The 20,000-nt window shown below is 45.7% G+C and overlaps 1 protein-coding gene across 3 annotated transcripts in view; it reads left to right on the top strand.

Moving 5' to 3' along the window:
- ablim3 (actin binding LIM protein family, member 3) overlaps window positions 1-20,000 on the top strand; it is a 104,602-nt gene that overhangs the window by 8,794 nt on the left and 75,808 nt on the right. For all 3 annotated transcript variants that reach the window (XM_083786499.1, XM_083786498.1, XM_083786497.1), the window contains exon 2: window positions 11,589-11,729. In XM_083786499.1, the coding sequence (XP_083642625.1) occupies window positions 11,589-11,729 (141 nt within the window). The remainder of the gene's footprint in view (window positions 1-11,588; window positions 11,730-20,000) is intronic.

Genomic DNA, 20,000 nt, shown 5'->3' with positions numbered 1-20,000 from the left:
TCTTTCAGTTAATGTTCAGCCTGGATAAAAAGGTTTTATAATGGACAACAACAACAAAGGGAGGCAGGAAAGATTCCATACAGATACGAGACAAACACAGATGAATATCATGCACCATTGAGGAGATTGCAGTGCACACAGTTCACTCCTAGTCCTATACCATATGTCCTGTACACAGGCAGAGGTAAACGAACACTCAGGGTTTTTACTGTAAATGGTGCAATTATACAGCGCCTTTATCCAAGGCGCTTTACATAGATTGTGCATTATACATTCACCCATTCACACACACATTCATACACCAATGGTGTAGGAAACCATGCAAGGCACCATCGGAGCAATTAGGGGTTCAGTGTCTTGCTCTGGGGGAGCCACTGGGAGATCGAACTGGGAACCTCGCGGTTTCCATCCAGCTGTTCTACCGGCCACTCTACCCCAGTGTAGGCTCAGGGTTTACTGTGTACAATAAAGGGCAAAGCAGACTATTATAGCTTTACACCATGAATGAAGTGGCAGTTCTTGAAGAGGAAGATAAAAGACGTCACCTGTAAGAACCACAACCTCCTTCAATTACAAATGAAGGACTCCAACTTCCTTCCAGGCTTTCAGCTCAAATGCATGCTGACACACACACGGTGTGTGTGTGTGTGTGTGTGTGTGTGTGTGTGTGTGTGTGTGTGTGTGTGTGTGTGTCTCCATGATGACCTTGGCTGAGATTGAGTGATCCTTCAGGCCGTGCTGTGACCTCTCTCTCTGCCTTCCAGTAGCATGACAGTATGTCAGTGATGTCACCGGACACTCCATCACCCCTCTGATAAATGATCCTTTCCAAGGCCTTGACATGGAGAGAGAGAGAGAGAGAGAGAGAGAGAGAGGCAAACGGGAAAAGAGAGGCGTATCTGATTAATGCATGCATTATATGGGTGGTTTTCAACCAGTGGTCCCTGAGGGGCAGACAGACAGACAGACAGGCAGACAGACATGCAGACAGAGACTGGGTGTTTTACAGCAGGAACTATTAAGTTAAGTTAAGTTAAGTTAATAATTCATATTCGTAGCACAGCCAGTGGTCACGTGACTTGACACATTTACCCCCGCACGCACGCAAGCACCTCCCCTCCCGTATCGGACTATTGTCCCGTCTAACCTCCTGCCGACCTAATCACGGACCGGCCGACCTAATCACGGACCGGCCGACGTAATCACGGACCGGCCGACCTAATCACGGACCGGCCGACCTAATCACGGACCGGCCGACCTAATCACGGACCGGCCGACCTAATCACGGACCGGCCGACCTAATCACGGACCGGCCGACGTAATCACGGACCGGCCGACTTAATCACGGACCGGCCGACCTAATCACGGACCGGCCGACCTAATCACGGACCGGCCGACGTAATCACGGACCGGCCGACGTAATCACGGACCGGCCGACCTAATCACGGACCGGCCGACGCACCTACGGACCGGCCGACGGTGCTTACCGGCCGGTGCATAGGCCTGAAGAAATGGATTCTGCCCTTGCTGCACAATAAATTGTCATTGACAATGAATGGATGATGTACGATGATAAGAGCGCCCCTCACTTCACACGGGTGTGATTTTTGAATTAACATTTGAAGTTTTTCAGAAAACTTAGTTCAGTATTTAGATGGTATTTTTTTTAGAATCGGCCAGTCTTAAATGGTTTAAGTCACATGATGGCCGGTTAAGACTCACCAGTAGCTGCCGTGTGAGGTTAGTGTTAGGTTATGGTTTGGGGTAGGGTGTCAGACTATTGCGTGTGAGGTTAGTGTTAGGTTATGGTTTGGGGTAGGGTGTCAGACTATTGCGTGTGAGGTTAGTGTTAGGTTATGGTTTGGGGTAGGGTGTCAGACTATTGCGTGTGAGGTTAGTGTTAGGTTATGGTTTGGGGTAGGTAAAGGGTGTCAGACTATTGCGTGTGAGGTTAGTGTTAGGTTATGGTTTGGGGTAGGTAAAGGGTGTCGGACTATTGCGTGTGAGGTTAGTGTTAGGTTATGGTTTGGGGTAGGGTGTCGGACTATTGCGTGTGAGGTTAGTGTTAGGTTATGGTTTGGGGTAGGGTGTCGGACTATTGCGTGTGAGGTTAGTGTTAGGTTATGGTTTGGGGTAGGTAAAGGGTGTCGGACTATTGCGTGTGAGGTTAGTGTTAGGTTATGGTTTGGGGTAGGGTGTCGGACTATTGCGTGTGAGGTTAGTGTTAGGTTATGGTTTGGGGTAGGGTGTCGGACTATTGCGTGTGAGGTTAGTGTTAGGTTATGGTTTGGGGTAGGGTGTCGGACTATTGCGTGTGAGGTTAGTGTTAGGTTATGGTTTGGGGTAGGGTGTCGGACTATTGCGTGTCGGACTGTTCGGACCAAAGATATGCATGCATGCGCCCAAAATAGGGATGCCAGGTTGAAAGGGGTTAAATCCGTCTGTGGGGTTTTCTGCCTGACGACACCGACGACAATATCAAAATACTTAAATCTGTAATTGTTTACATACAAGCGTTTGACAAAAATGTACAATGAACCCCAGTCATATAGGCTAGAGTAGTTGATCATACATTTGGACCACGTGCTCTTGAGCAATGTGCTGCTGCACATTGCAGTTCTTCTGCCTGCGCCTCACCTTTTGATTGATTGATTCGTTCATTGATTCAGAATGGGTACAGTTCAAACGAGAGGTCAATACAAAAGCTGCTACAAGGATAAAACCAGAAAAAAGCACTAAGACTTGTTTACATCAGGGTCTTCCATTTTCAATTAATCATTAAACATTTAAAGAAGCACATACACTTCTATGAAAATAGGGAAATCATCATACAGTTAAATAAAGGGAAAATTCTGTCCAATCAACACATTTCATCACCAGGAGGGTTCGTTGGCGCCTCACAGTTTTGGCACGCAAACAAAAACTGTGTGAACAACGTGCTAAATGTTTTGCTGCAGCAACATTCGTTTGATGTTTGCCAATTTAGGCGTCTGCAATTCGTTGGCAGATGTTTGTGTCCGATTTTGTCGAGTACTAGACCACAGATACCGATGTTTGACAGTTATTTTGTAAAAAAATAATAATTGCTGATCGCTTGTAGAATAGATAATGCTATTTTTGAAAACCTTTGAAAGTATAGTCTCATATTATGACACATTTTAAAATAGTTCAAATAGCTGATCTACAAGCTCACAACATGTCAATGTAGATCGGCTAGATGTTGAACTATTTTAAAATGTTTTTCAAGATAGTAAAATATGGCAAGGAAGTTTAGGGATAAAGTGTACGGCGCGCCCAAGATAGGGCCATATCTCCCTATATATAGTTCCTTTCTCGGCCGACCCGGCCTGGACTTGCTATTTCAGTGCCAGGGACACAATCCCCTGTCGGCCTCTCACCCACCAACGCTGCCAGTTGTGTCCATCCAAGCCGGAGGCACCACAGCTGCATGGGACTGAACCAAGCCTAGCACTGCCACCTGGACGCCCTACAGGCAGTGTCTATATTCAGAGAAAACCCTTCTGTTCTAGGCCTGTCACAATTATTACATAATTGCCTACTCGCAATTATTTGAGATTTACTACTTTCTAACCAGCGGTTGATTTCACAATAATCCAGACAGTGACAGTCTGTTTTATAGTGTTGCATTTATGGATCCATTTCTCCCTCGTTGTCCTGGCCTGTTCCTCTCTCCCATCTATCTTGTCTTGTTTATCCGTCTTAGAGAGAGAGGGGGTTGTGTCACGTCCTACAGTATGTGCCTGGACTCCAGTGCACTCTGAGGTTGAGGTCAGGGGGAAACAGAAGCAGTCCCTCGGTCAGTCTCATATGGAGGAAACAAGCAGTCCCTCGGTCAGTCTCATATAGAGGAAACAAGCAGTCCCTCGGTCAGTCTCATATGGAGGAAACAAGCAGTCCCTCGGTCAGTCTCATATGGAGGAAACAAGCAGTCCCTCGGTCAGTCTCATATGGAGGAAACAGAAGCAGTCCCTCGGTCAGTCTCATATGGAGGGAACAGAAGCAGTCCCTCGGTCAGTCTCATATGGAGGGAACAGAAGCAGTCCCTCGGTCAGTCTCATATGGAGGGAACAGAAGCAGTCCCTCGGTCAGTCTCATATGGAGGGAACAGAAGCAGTCCCTCGGTCAGTCTCAGGTTGAGGCCAGGAGGAAACAAGCAGTCCCTCGGTCAGTCTCATATGGAGGAAACAGAAGCAGTCCCTCAGTCAGTCTCATATGGAGGAAACAGAAGCAGTCCCTCGTATCGGTCAGTCTCAGGTTGAGGCCAGGAGGAAACAGAAGCAGTCCCTCGGTCAGTCTCATACAGAAGCAGTCCCTCGTATCGGTCAGTCTCATTCAGAAGCAGTCCCTCGTATCGGTCAGTCTCAGCAGGCAGGGCTTCACAAACGTATCAGCTCAAAACCCCAAAGATACATTGGGTGTCTCAGTCAACGGGGTCCACATTTAAAAAAAAATAAATACATTACACTATTAATAATCACTTAAGCCCTATTGCAGGAATACTTCAACAATTGTAATTTTCACTATTTTGTCAAAGTTTTGTTTAATTTGTGTATTTTGTGTGTTTTGTAGTTTTTTTTCTAGATTTCTCTCTTTTCTGATATTTACTCGCGACCCACTGTCTGGGAAACACCACCGTGAGCCGGACCAGTCTGACCCCAGGCCTGTTCTGCCGGAGGCTTGCATTGAGCCCTCCTCCTAGGGGGCTTCCAGAGCTGATCTGGAGTCAGCATGTAACACCTGTAGACTGAGTGTGTGTGTGTGTGTGTGTGTGTGTGTGTGTGTGTGTGTGTGTGTGTGTGTGTGTGTGTGTGTGTGTGAGGGAGAAAGAAATTGTGAGCGTGCATGTAGTGGTTAACAGTTAATCGAGTTTCGCAAAAGGTAATCAATAGAATAGTTGCTAAGAAAACAATTGAAAGACGCAGCCCTACGTGTATGCCGTGTGTTAGGTAGTCAGTGGTACTCACATGTTTTACTTAAGTAAAAGTATCAATACTGCAATGTAGAAATACTCTGTTACATGTAAAAGTCTGGAATTCCAAATGTACAGTACAGTACTTATGTAAATGTACTTTCCACCATGCTGGCTGTTAGGAGGAGTTATTCTGGGTTCAGACAGGGCCAGTTTGGCTGGCTGCATGCCTCCCATATATACATTATATGAACAGACTGGAGGAGGGGTTGCGTAATATTCCTCTACAGCCAAGAGGATTGCTCCACTGCCCTGTGAGACCTAACACAGACACTCCATCAACAAGTGGAGTGTATGTGTATGACTGTGCATTTCATCAGCTGAAGGAGAACACATGAAAATAGAAAGTATTGTCTTGCATTCTGTTTGTCTGTCTGTCTGTGTGTGTGGTGTGCGCACTATGGCCCCTTTTCCACCAAAATAACTTCAGTTCAGAACCAGTGCCGTTCCGAACCATGGTGCTTTTTGCGAACCGGTCGCGAACCGGCTGCATTTCCACCAGATTGACGGCCGGTTCATTTGGTGGCGCTATTATTATACCTCAACACAAAATGTTGAAAAGGAGAAGGATCCGTCATGCCCGCAGACGCCCCGAGGGCATTGCACAACACAAACCGATGTAAACAGTATCCACGAGGTTGTGATGTCAAGGTTACAAGTTATTATAACGCCCCGCAAGTCTCAGCTGGATTCTGGATCGCGATGCATCCGTATACGTTTGGTTCCAACCCACTGACAAGTTCCAACCTACTGACACACCCACTTATATCGTTGCGTCGCTGCGTGCAATTACAAAGCTGAACCACCGTTTTGTGGTTCACATTGGGAACGAACGTTTATGGTTTGGAACCAACTCATTTTGAGTGGAAACACTCTGAACTGGTTCAATATTTAGCGGGAAGAAAGAACCGAACCGGTTCAACCCCGGTGGAAAAGGGGCCAATGTGTGTTTGGTTGAGGGCTTTACCACCCTTAAGGCCTATTCAGACAGGCAGCGACTGTCGCGCCTAGTAATTCATTTTCAATGAGACTTACTTACTTACGCCTGCTACCCCTTCTGGGGCATAGGCCGTCAACAAGCGATCTCCAGGCATCTCCTGTCTTGGCCTGTTCTCTCCAGCTGGTTCCAGGTCATCTTCATGGCCTCCAGGTCTCTGCGCCAGGTGTTTCTTGGGTGACCCTTGCCTGCTTGCCCTGCGGGTTCCATGTTAGAGCTTGTCTAATGATGGTGCTTGCGGGCTTTCAATGAGAGGCGTGCGTGTATTTTGGACGGGCGGAGAAGTTGAGGGGCGACAACGCAAGAGTTGTTTTCCATGGGCGTGGTCCCGTGAAATTGAAGCACTGGCGTAGGGTGCATTGGGCCACACGGGCCGTGGCCCAGTCTGTTTAGAGCTGGCCCAGTGTAACTTCGAAAAGAGGGGGGGGGGGGGGGGGGGGGGCGAAAAAACAAGAAAAACAACAACTTTGGCAGCCCTCCACCCCCTGTGCATGCACATTTCTGTTAGTAGCAAACCACAAACCACCCTATTAGCAATTCGGCAAAGCAATTCTCCCCTAATTCGCCCAGAGTTATATGCCTCCCCACGCAGTGAAAGCATGTATTCATTTTAAATGTGTGCCGTACGTTTTTATCGTGCAAATGAAACATGACTCTGTGTGCAAGGTCCTTAAAGGTGCATGGTTCTTGTTCAGAACGACACCTTCTCTTTAAAAGATTTTGTAACCCATTTTCACCTGTTGCCAATTGCCTAATCTGTATTCCTGTGCGCTACTCTCCCTCTGCCAAATTGGGCAGAGCCGCAAACTGAGCTCATGCTTCCTTTAATGAATGAAGATTGAGCAGGCTGGTTCTTATCACCTGACAGCGCAGAGTTTCCCCTGTAGGACGTAGCGCTGGAAGGAACACGTTATTCCAACCAGTTCCTTTCCCTAGGAGCCCTGGCTGACCAGGGGGAGGCAGTATATAGACCAGGATTACTGGTCTATATATATTTTTGTGAGGGTATACCTACCCTATAGGGGACATGGGGAGAACATGCGAACTCCACACCGCCCCCCGCGCCCACATGCCCACTTTGAACGCCATGTTCAAAGTGGTTAAGACTTAGACACCGACTAGAACAATACACAAAAACACACCTGCATGCGTAGAGCTCCCATTGATCTATCCGAAAGACTGGCTGTGAAATTGTGTCTGGCTGCAAGCTCACCAGCTGGACTGGTGCCGTGGCAGGATTTAGACAATAAACACGCTGTAAAGATCACATGGGCCAGACGTCCTGTCAAAGTGTCTAGTCTGTCTCCAGTCTGTAAACAGTGAAATGAGAGGTGGACAAAACCGGAACACTTCCTCTCTGCCTGCATGGATGCAGCCCTGTTTGGCAACTTTCTTCCATTCACACCTCAAGCTATCTCCTCTAATTACCCGGATTGGTGTCCCCTGGCTGTCACCTGACTTCAAGCCAAGCCCAGGTTCACCCAGGTTCACCCAGGTTACGCTCTGACCAGGGAATGATGAGGCCTGGAGTTGTTAAGTGGGTTATTCATGCTGGATGTCCAGCTCTATAACAGGGTCACACAGGGACAATAACTATAGCTGCGTGTTTGCCTGTAGGTGTAAAACACGAAACAAGGAAAAGCACCCACATGATGTTTGCCAGAGAGTGATTATGTTCCAGCAGGGCCAGCGGCACCGTGAGAGAGCTTTGTTGTGGTTGGCTGTCAGTTTTGTAGGGGAAAGTTGTGCATGTTTCCGGTTGGTTGTTGGCACGCACAGTAAGCCGGCCAGCTCCTCCCTGCTGTTGCCATTGTTTCATGTTCAATAGTTTGGCAATTAGTGGATTTCTTTCCCATGCTCCCCCGTTCCTTCTACGCAGCCACACATACACATGTTTGGCACACACTCGAACCAAGCACCCTCACATACAGGTCAATGTTTTGACACTGGCAGGGAGGCAGGCTCGTGATGGGTCCCTGGGGTCCAGAGAGAGGGGCTGCATACGTTGGTTAGACAGTCCGATACAGTCAGACATACAGCCCGTGGCCGGTTAAAACTCACCCGTGGCCCGACATGCGTAACAGGTTAAAACTAACTAGTGGCAGGTTAGGACTAACCCGTGGCTCCCGTCATGGTTGCAACTTGCAGGTTACAACTAACCTGTGGCAGGTTCAAACTAACCCGTGGCTTCCTGTGAGGTTTAGGTTTAAGGTTGGGTTTTGGGTAGGGTGTCGTGCTCATGACTGTAGGACTGTTGGTACGTCGGACCAAACACATGCACCCAATGTTTTGACACGTGTTGCAGGGCACTAAGCAGGCAGGCTCGTGGGGTCCCTGTGGTCCAGAGAGAGAGAGAGCGACACACTGAACTGATGGAGTCATGGCTGTGGGAGATTGGGAAGTGGGAATTAACCATGCGCACATATTTTCCACCACCCACCACTGCACTGCCCTGCCCTGCAGGAACATAAACAACAATGCTCCTGCATATCTTTCACCCACGGGTGAATGAATGCTCTTCTTGCACTCCATTACACTGACGACGCGCTCACACAGAACAGGGTATAGGCCGTCGGGGGTTCTTCTGAGCGGGAGACTCAGGGAGTTGCAGTGTAAAGGGACTCAGTGTAGCACTGTCAAGCCAGTCTGGTGTACTTCTGGCTGATAGATAGCTAGCTTAACCTATTCTGACCTGAGATCAGATTAAAAAAATGTCTTCTACATCCTGACAGTTTTCTGAAAAAGCTATGTTTCTATGTCAGTCGTTCTTCGATTTTTCAAAAATAGCAGACCTACAAGCTCGTAGCGCACCACTCGGTGGCGCACTATGAGCTTGTAGATCTGCTATTTTTCAATAGCTAAAGCATAACATGATGCCATTATACCGTGTGTATGTCATTCCCAGGGACATTTTCTTTTAGGGGGGATTTTAACTTCTCAGAATGGAAAAATGAACATACTCCTAAGATCTCAAAGAGACAAATTTGACCAAATTTAGGACAACTGGATAGTTTGCATTGCCTTTTTTCGGTCGCTGTAATATTTGTTTAAGCCAAGGCACCCCTTCGATCTCTGGTCGCAGTTAAAACTGTTATTCTTTATGTTATGCTCCCCTCCACATTATTGTAAATACTTTTTTTGTCATGTTTTTATGAAGAATTTAAAAACATGAGTACCCTGACATGTGACATCTTACTTGGATGAGTACATCTGAAGAAGAAGTTGGAGAAGAAGTGAGAACTTGTGAGAACTTTAAAGAGACATTGGAATACCTGTAATCAAACTACATCTTATAAAGTCTTGTTCCTAACACTTGAAAAAAAGGACATCAGGGAAAAGATGGGGGTGACAAAAAACTTTGGAAATTGCACTAAGGAATTGTTTACACAAGGGATGTGAAAAATGATTCTACACTGCATTTTCCAAATGAAATAAAAAAAAAGAGAGAACACTGCCGCCAATATACGCCCAACCACTCAAAATGTCCCACCAGGAAGATGTACTGTACAATGCATAGGGTAAGAGTTTTTAATGCCCATCAATCCTGCCATACTGCTTGTGCACTGAGAGGTTGTTAGTTTGAAAGCTGTGCTTCTGATTCTGATTGTGAACACTGCGAAATGCATTCGGTCTCATTCATCACCATCGTCCATGCTATGATTAAGGTTCATCATAAAACTGTATGAGCTAGCAAGTGCCACCGCATTTATCACTTCAGTTATAATCAGCATGTCAGCACATTTGTGTAAATTATGAGCAGAAGGGTACTATAGCTACAGTCTCTTAGTTAGCATGACTTAACATAAGAGTGCCTCCTTAGAAACGTAACTGTTAATTCTTATTTTTTTTTACCCCACCATTTTTGTAAACCCATTTTTTTCATCCAGTGTCAATTATCTAATGTCTGACCTCATGCTTCCTTCTATGCCAGGGGTTCTCAACCCCTCGGGGGGTCGCCAAATTATTTTGGGGGGTCCCCAAATGATTATTATTAAAACATTTTGCAACTGAAAGTGGAAATTAAGAGTTTACATAGTACGTGGTGAATGCATAAACTTCCCTTAAAGGGGAATACCACTTATTTTCAACATTTTACTATGTCATTAATATACCTTAGAGCTGTGTAATAAAAAAAAGTCCCCCCATTCAGTCTGAAAAAAAAATCATTAACATAGTGAATCAAGATGTGATTCACCGTGTTAATGAGTTTTTTCACCAGCTGGCCTGGGAGAGGTAGTTTAGAGACCATGATTTCTGCATGTTTTTGGAGGGTACCTATACCCTAGGGGACACGGGGAGAATAAATATGCAAACTCCACACAGAAAGGCCCTTTTGCCAACCCAACCCAAACAACAAATATTCATAGATACAGTAGCAGCTCTACAAGCTCACAACAGCACAGCACAGTGCAAGGTGTTGTAAGCTATTTTCATTATCTGTCGTACAACAATAGTATATGCATTATGCTTTAGTGATTAGGTACCCAAGGTTTTACTAACACACAAACACACACACACACACACACACACACACACACACATGTCATGTTCAAAGAGAGCATGACATTAGCACTGAGGATGAGGAGGATCGGGTTCTTTTTAGACAAAGGAAGTCACGTCACCCGTTCTCATTACTCTTTCTAGGACTGACTGACGAGGTGCAGACTTGCCACTCCCCCCCCCCCCTTCTTTTACAAGCAGACTACTGCCTTTTATCCCATTATTGTTGACTTTCTATGCAGGCCACGTTGTTCTGACTGTGGGAAATAGCTCTCAGGCTTGTGGAAATCTGACATTTAAGCTAACGCATGGAAATGAAACAAGAAGCGAGAAACATGCACTTTCTGACCTGATACAGCATGTGCGTGTGTGTGTGTGCGTGCGTGCGTGCGTGCTCACGTTCACCCTGCTAGCCAATTGTGTTTCTCTTGGCACACTGTGCGACTAACGATTGAGAGCAGATGAACCTGCTTCATGAACTTCATATTCAGCAATCAGCAGTAATCTCTATAGAAGACTCATCAGGTGTCCATCTCAGTGTGTGTTTATAAAGTGTGTCTCTGTGCTGTCTGTGTGCTCAGTGTGGTGCGTGCGTGGGTGGGTTTGTGTGTGTGTGTGTGTGTGTGTGTGTGTGTGTGTGTGTGTGTGTGTGTGTGTGTGTGTGTGTGTGTGTGTGGTTAGTGTGAGATTGGGAGGTCGACATTCGTTCATTGGCTGGGTCATGAAACATGGCCCAATGCCTCCCTGCTTGACACTCAACATCAAGGGTTGGATTGGGGGTAAGTCCCTGCGGCATACTAGCGTCATGTCCAGGGGGTGTACTTGTACATCATGTCCAGGGGGTGTACTTGTACATCATGTCCAGGGGGTGTACTTGTACATCAAGCCGCCTCACGCTACAGAAACAGGAGACAGGCTCCTGCCGCAAGGCTTACTTTTTCTCAAAAGTAAAAGTAGCCATAATGCACTCGTAAGCAGTATTGATACTTTTACTTAAAGTAAATACGCGTAAAGTACGCGAGTACTTTCCCCCACCACTGTACTGTCTGTGTGTTGCATGTCAACGCTTAACGCCGTGTCTTCATGTCTTTGTCATGACAGCGTCGTACCGGCGAGGCTCCACGGGAGGCGAGCGGACGTCGTCCGGGTCCATCCAGTGCCAGCGGTGCAGGGAGGTGTGCCGGGGAGAGGTGGTGCGCGTCCAGGACACGCACTTTCACGTCAAGTGTTTCACCTGCACAGGTAACCACGGCAACAGAGTGACAGAGATACTGTGTAGTGTACTGTGTGGAGTTTAGGTGCGGTTGTTTTGCAGGACGGCCCTGCCCTCAGGCGGGGGGGGAAGGTCCTGTAAAAGGCTAAAAGCCTTGTGAAGACAGGCAGGCAGGGACGATTACATCATCACCCTCACGCACCTTCACACGAACACACACGCACGGACGCACTCACTCACACACACACACACACACACACACACACACACACACACACACACACACACACCAGTGCACAGGTCATACACTACAGTAGTATGCAGGCAAGGTAAGGCAAGTTTACTGTAGGCTACAGTACAGCGTTCACAACAACAAGTCGATTCAAAGTGCTTTAAATACAAAACATTAAGCATTATGACAAATATTGAAAGCTGGTATTTAAGTAAGTGACATTTGTTGGTTAAAATAAACGAAATGGTTGTTTTAAAGCTCCATATTCTGATAGTGCGTCTATGCCTCTCCAGGCAGCTCTTTAACAAACAGAAAGTGCATTTTCGGGTCAGTTGCCAATTCCGTTCAATCAGGAGAGAGTAGCCATTTGTCAGCTTAAAATTGAGTGTTCCACTTAAATTCTTGCCACTTGTTGAAGGTGTTTATTCTGTATGAATTCTCTGTCCTGATTGGATACAATTTGGTATCCCAAAACTAAACTAGAAATGCACTCTGTCGAGGTGCCAACTTGCGCTGCGTGCGTGAGCAGAGCGCTCAACTTACCTCTGACTCTTGTCACCTTACTGTCTCCCCCCTTCTGCCACCAGTATCTGCCATCAGCATCCATGGACTTTTTAAGTTATGTCAAATCAATTTAATTGACCATAAGCAGACTCCAATCAAGTTATTGAAACGTCTGAGTTATATGTCTATATAAATCCCGTTCGAGATATCCACTACAATGCGTTATAAATGTTTTTAAGTGTCCGACATATGTCGGTGTTGATCGTTCGGACAATCAGGGATTGTGTATTTTTGGTGGCGTCGTTACAATAGAACTGTCCAACTGACAGACTTCAAACATGGCACATCGCCAGAGGGTGTTAAGTGCACAGCATTGAGACGACCGGACAGGTGGTTGTCCAGAACCGCAGATTTGACCGGTATAGGCATGCAATGGAGATCCGGTTGTCCAGAGCCGCCGATTCCGACTGCTGTACCCATATATGGTCATGTGCATATACGTATATGCGACTGTGCGACTTCATACTCTGAGTACATAGTCGAGAATTCGAGGGAGTGTGGTGCCCGGGGTCGAGTCCTTCGGGTAGGCAGTTGTCCAGCATCGCCAATCGCCCCTGTTTATCCTCACGGATAACGTTTGTAGATGCTGTTGTTAAACAGTGACTGAGGCGACATGGCCTGGCGGAGAACTGCACGTTTGTTGTTGGTTGTCATGGTCATGGCTACCAGTTCCCACCTGATGTTGTGTGGGAGTTCTGATTGGTCCAGACTGTACTGAATAACTTCTAGCTTACACAACGTCTTAAGACTGGGACTCAAGTCTAAGATGAACAGGTCATCAGCAGGTGTGCAACTGGTTCCTTTGTATCCTCCAAAGAGGATGATATGTTCTCCCACAATGCAACAGCACATACGATACATCGGACCCATGAGGCCTTTCCCCTTTGGCTCAACCTTCTTCCAGGAGAAAGTCTCTGGACTGAATTTCCACACATCATTTAAGGCCTGATAGTGATTTATGCCACCAAATATGTACAGCTCTCCATTGTAGGTAAAGGCTGAATGCTTGCAGCGTCCTGGACAAATCTGTGCAGAATGTGTGTTCAGCCAAGCATTGGTCTCTGTGTCAAACACTCCAATGCTGTTGTTGAGGACCCCCCAGTCCCCAATGCCACCAAATACAAACATCTTTGTCCCGATAATGGTGGCAGTGTGACATGAAGCAGGTCGTGGAGTTCCTCTGGTGTTAATTAAAGACCAGACCATTGTGATGGTGTCCAACCTGTACATGTCATTCGTGGGTCTAGACAGCTTGGTGTCTCCTCCATGGATAAAAATGACCTTCTTCAAGACACAGGCTGAGTGGTTGATCCTTTCCCCTGGAACAGTTCCAGAAACCCTGGGTTTGAACCATCTGTGGGCGTCAACATCAAATGCATAAAGTTGCACGTTGCAGTAACCTAGGTTAGCCCTCCCTCCCCAGATGTAGACTGTATCTTCTACCAACACAGCTGTGTGTCCCCAGCGCGTGGAGGGAACCTCAAGGTAGCGTTCTCCTCTTCCTGGGATCAACTTCTTCCAGCATAAAGACACTGTGTTGAAGATGTGAACATCAATGGGATCACTGCTTCCTCCAAAGCAGTACAGCTTGTCCTGCACCACCACAGCTGCATATGGCCATACCTCTGGTCCTCCTTTCAGATGGACAGTCCAGCGGATCATTTCACACAGAAGCTCCTTCACAACTAATGTTCTGCTGAAGTTACCAGAAACAAGCTTCCATGCGTCTTTAGCACGGGACAAAGACATTCAGCTGATCCATCGTTAAAGGCAGCTAAATTGTATTTTGTGGTTGACAACATTTGTTTTAAAGGACAATACTTGGATGTGATGATGTCATTGTGATGTCATTGCATGATGATGTTTTTTAGAAGAATAGAAAATGGCATTTGGTCAAATTATTGCGACCATAGGCCGCATGAAAACCTGCATCTCCCGTCCGTCAGTTAGTTAGTCACCCACACCATATACTGTATGGTCACGCCTTGTGACATCATGCCTCCATATATGGTCACACCTCGTGACATCATGTCTCTATATATGGTCACGCCGCGTGACACGTCACGACACCATATATGGCCATCTCTATATGAAGATAACGACACTGACCTCATGTAACCCTGGATAACCATACATGGAGAAGACTGGATCATCACCTAGATCTGCATATTGTATAATTATGGAGCCGGCCAGCAACATCTGACCTCTACATCTCTCATCTGGAGCTGACCTGTTCTGACATTCCACATGTTGATCCTCCCCACCCATCCTTCCTGTTCTGACATTCCATATGTTGATCTGACCTCTGCACCCCTTACCTCCCACCCCCCCTTGCAGTTAGTTTTGTAAATAAAATACAGTTTCCGCTAGTTAGCGTTTTCTCTTCTAGTTCTCTCTCACTAGGTCTAGGTCTATTTTGGCCGTTTGTGCATGCTTTTGTTTAAAAAGTGTTTACCCAAATATATATATATAATCACACCTGTGTGAAGTGAGGGTGATCTTATCATCGTTCATCATCATGACACCAGGGGCTCTATTTCCGTCCATGCTAAACCCCTTATCCCTAAACTTCTTTTGCCTTTTTTACTATTTTGAAAAACATTTTTAATATTTAAAATAACCAATCTTCTAGCCAATCTCACAACGTGTCAATGTAGATTGGCTATTTTAACTATTCAAAAATGATTTTCAAAATAGCAAAAAAAAAAGGAAAGTTTAGGGATAAGTGGTTTAGCATGGACAAAATAGAGCCCTATGTCTATTTGCTCAGACACTACTGATGTAGAATTGTCCATTCATTGTCAATGAGAATGTTTGTGTAGGACAAAGTTCGTTCACACGCACCAATAGGAGGGGCTATAGTGCCCCTCAAAACTACGAGGATAAAGTTACAGTGCAGCACAAGAAATAAATCAAAAAGCTCAATTAAAGGCAGCTACGCAGAAATGTCTTCAGCTTTGATTTAACAAACTGAGAGTGGTAGCAGACCTGTGGTTTTCTGGGCATTGGTTCCAGTGTGTGGTGCATGGAAAACTGATGAATGTTGTTTCTCCATATTTAGTTTAGACTCTGGGGACAGAAAGCAGACCTGTCCCCAGATGACCTGAGATGGTCCGGGGACCACCAGTGGTCCTTGAGGGGGTTCCAGGTGGTCCCCAGCTAAATGAGGGAGAGTTGGTAACCGACCAAATAGACCCTTTTTTAAATCTTTAACTCTTGAGAACCATTTGGTTTCATTTTATGCTTTACGTTATTGTTAAACATCTGCATCACTTGTATAAGAAGTCTACACGATTAGAGAATGTAGAAGAATTGTCATTTTGAGCGTTTGCCTGTTGTCTCTCCTAATGGTACCACGTCAAATCAGCATGGAATTGTGGACAAAATCGTATCCAACGATAACAAAATATTCTTTAGTTTTGGGAGTGGCTAAATCTCATGAAATGGTGGTCTGTGTCAAATGCCGAATAAATATGAAAAGGGTTGAAAACCACTCTCCTAGAGGGTTCTGAATCAACTACAGTCGTAGTTTCTTTAGGGAGACCTGTAAAGACACTGTCCTAGTCTACTGAAGATGAGACCTGTAAAGACACTGTCGTAGTCTACTGAAGATGAATGCATGGAGACCTGTAAAGACACTGTCGTAGTCTACTGGAGATGAGACCTGTAAAGACACTGTCGTAGTCTACTGAAGATGAATGGAGACCTGTAAAGACACTGTCGTAGTCTACTGAAGATGAATGGAGACCTGTAAAGACACTGTCGTAGTCTACTGAAGATGAATGGAGACCTGTAAAGACACTGTCGTAGTCTACTGAAGATGAATGGAGACCTGTAAAGACACTGTCGTAGTCTACTGAAGATGAATGGAGACCTGTAAAGACACTGTCGTAGTCTACTGAAGATGAATGGAGACCTGTAAAGACACTGTCGTAGTCTACTGAAGATGAATGGAGACCTGTAAAGACACTGTCGTAGTCTACTGAAGATGAATGGAGACCTGTAAAGACACTGTCGTAGTCTACTGAAGATGAATGGAGACCTGTAAAGACACTGTCGTAGTCTACTGAAGATGAATGGAGACCTGTAAAGACACTGTCGTAGTCTACTGAAGATGAATGGAGACCTGTAAAGACACTGTCGTAGTCTACTGAAGATGAATGGAGACCTGTAAAGACACTGTCGTAGTCTACTGAAGATGAATGCATGGACAAGTGTTTCCAAATCTTGTTAAGATTTATTTAGCTGATAGGTGGTCTGACTTATGTAATTGTGAGATGAAGGTCAGGTCTGAGTTCATGACTACACCAACATTTCTACATCACACGCGCAGACGCACGCACGCATGCGCTCGCACACACACACACACACACACACACACACACAACACACACACACACACACACAAACTGGTGCACAGGCACACACTCAGCGGTACGCAGGCAGACATGTAGCCACTCATTCATTCACCTCATACAGTTCCCAGTGAGCAGCGCTGCTAATAGCTCAGGAGGATCAGAGGAACCTGGTGGGAGGCTGGATCTCCTGCGAAGGTAGTTTGTTATGTATAACATAAGTTAGATGTATAACCTCTGTTTACTTTTACTTGTAAACAGAGTATTTCTGCTTTGCAGTATTGATGCTTTTACTTGAATAAAAAATTATAACCACCTCTGCACTTTAGTGATTCACAGTATAGAGTAGACAATACAAGGCCCTTTCAGACAGGGAGTGAGTGACGCCTGGATCAGCGACAGGCCTGCTCCAGTTCTGCTCATGAGGGGCGCGGGGCGCGTATAGCGTGAACAAAAAGAAGAAGCTCACCACAATCCAGGTCTAGTCGCCCCTGTGCAGGAAACGAGCACGCGCGTGACAATTTCACGGCACCGTGCCCGTGTAATTATGCTTTCGCAATCGCCCCTCAACTTCTGTGCACATCCAAAATAATCGCCACGCCTCTCATTGCAAAATTAATTTCCTACAGCGCGTCAGTCGCTGCCCGTCTGAAAAGGACCTTAAACCTATTTAGGACGGGAACCCCTTTTGGTGTTTTAAGCATTACGTACTGTATGTTATACTTTTGCTATTGAAAAACAGCAGATCTACAAGCTCATAGCGCGGCACCGAGGTCCCTGCTACGAGCTTGTATAGATCTGCTATATTTTAAGAATCGTTAAAATGTGGCGCAAATCTTTGAATATATATTCTTCCAGAGCGTTCCAGGGGGGGGGGCTGGAACTACATATTTTCAGATAGGGGTCCACAGCCAAATACAGATAATTCTGGGGGTCCTTGACATGAAAAAGGAACATAGGAACATATAGGTTTTTCAGAGAACTGTTGGGTTCAGAACTAAACAAGTCGTGCTGCTCCACTCACAGCTGGAGAGAGAAACTCACACGAGGTTTATTCACCGGAGATGAGCTGCTATGATACCGTGTGGTCCCTGAGCGCACCTGTGCATAGTACAGTACACGCACACGCATGATGCATGTGTTCACATGCACACACATACAACAGACACATACACGCACGCATGCATGCACACAGACGGACACGCACGCACACACACACGCATGCACACATGCACACATACACACACACACACACACACACACACACACAGGCACGCGGTGGTGGTTGTGACAGGTTGCTGTGGTAACCATGTGAAGGGGCACCCAGGCCCTGGTTGGTTGGTGGTTATTCTAAGTATCACCGTGGCGCTGTCAGCCAATCACAGAGCGCTGTTCCGTATCACAGATAAAAAGGGAGGCACAGGGAGAGAGAGAGAGAGAGAGAGAGAGAGAGAGGGGAGGGGTGCGTTTTGTCTCGTCTGAGCATTACATCATCGGTTCAACAGCGTGCAACACCTCCAGGTCTAATCCAGTTTTATTTGTGTAAAATGTAGATCTGCTTGCTTGAAAACGTGTGCAAATCTTTGAGTAATATATTCTTTCACAGCGAACGTTTTTAACTCCTATCTTTGCTTCTGGGGGGGAGGGGTCTCTGGAACAACATATTTTCAGATGGGGGTCGGTGGCCAAATACATATAATTTTGGGGGCCCTTTACTTGACATGCAAAACATTTGAGAAGACATTTGTAGAATCGACCTCAGGTCTTGATGTGTTATAACGACCACTGCCGTGACCAGGTTTGTCTGTCCGTCCGTCCGTCCGTCCGTCCATCCAAAGGTTAAAAGGTCAAGGTCACCTGTGAGCGCGATATCTCAGGAATGCGCATGCCTCGAGGGAATTGTGTGACACACACATGCACAATAAGAGAGATACGTGGTCACAGCAGGTCAAGGTTACTGTGACCTCACGAAACATGGCCATTCAATTCCTTCTTCACTATTTGACTCTGAACAGATGTGGATACAAATGGTTATGTGGTTGGTGAAGCCATGCAGCAGCTTTGCGGTATTTATTATTGATTGATTGATTGATTGATTGAATACTTTATTAACAGTTTGCAGATTGTACAGTGGTACGCAGTTTACAATGATTGTTAAAAGGATAACACATAAAGCCCTTGAGGCTTGTTTCCATTGTGGTCCTGTGTTTTCAATTCACATTTAAAGATATATTCTAGTTTCCTCTACATTTGTTTATGCCACCTAGCACCTTCTTTCCCATCTCACAAGTCTCTTTTCAGTTCAATCTTTTTTTCTCCCTTTTTTGAAGATATTTTTGGATATTGTAAAGTAGTCTGACAGGAAAGAGATGTCACGCAGCAAAGGTGGTCGGGATCGGGACTGGAATGATTAGCAGCCTAGGTGCCCCAGAGTAGACCAGGCCTTTTTCAGTCCAGTCTTAAGGACTTTCAACCTGCTGTTCATTATAGGTGAAAATAGCAGATGTACAAGCTTACGATGCCTTGCAATACATTGTGTAGCCGATCTGTGTAGACTATGTTCACTATTTGTCATAATATGGCTTACAAAGTCTAGGGATTAAGTGATTAGCTTTGAGTGTTGTTCAATAGCCTCATGGACAGTGTAGTCACCATGATGAAACACTTCTCCAGAGCCCTCCAGTCCTCCTCCATGTTCTGGTGAGCTCCTCTAAAACCCTCCCTCACATCTCTGCTGTCGGGAAGAAAACACCTTAAACTGAGAAATGTTCATGTTTCACAAAATGAAAAATACACATTTTCCAGGAAATGAAGAAAACCTTATATATATTTTTTTAAACTAGGCAATACTGCCTCGTAAAAGTTGGTATTGTGACTTTATATATTGTCGTTACTTGCATGAGATGGGGAGAGGTGGTGGAATTTGTTTGAGGGTCCAATGGGGTTAAGAGGTCTGAAGCGCTTTTTAATACTTTTCATTGGTTCAATATTTTTCTATAACCAACACACTCTCTCATTAGCAGGTGTTTAATAGCAGCAAAAACTTAAAAAATTGAGTTATGGTGGTTTATTCTCCCGACAGCGACAATGTGAGGTTAGGTTACGTACTATATACCCTCTGCCTGCTCACTACCCATGGTGCACTTTGT

The sequence above is a fragment of the Protomyctophum parallelum genome (assembly GCF_964188405.1).
Source record: "Protomyctophum parallelum genome assembly, chromosome: 16".
Taxonomy (NCBI): Eukaryota; Metazoa; Chordata; class Actinopteri; order Myctophiformes; family Myctophidae; genus Protomyctophum; species Protomyctophum parallelum.
The sequence above is the reverse complement of the archived record's forward strand: the minus strand, read 5'-3'. Positions and strand labels throughout refer to the sequence as shown.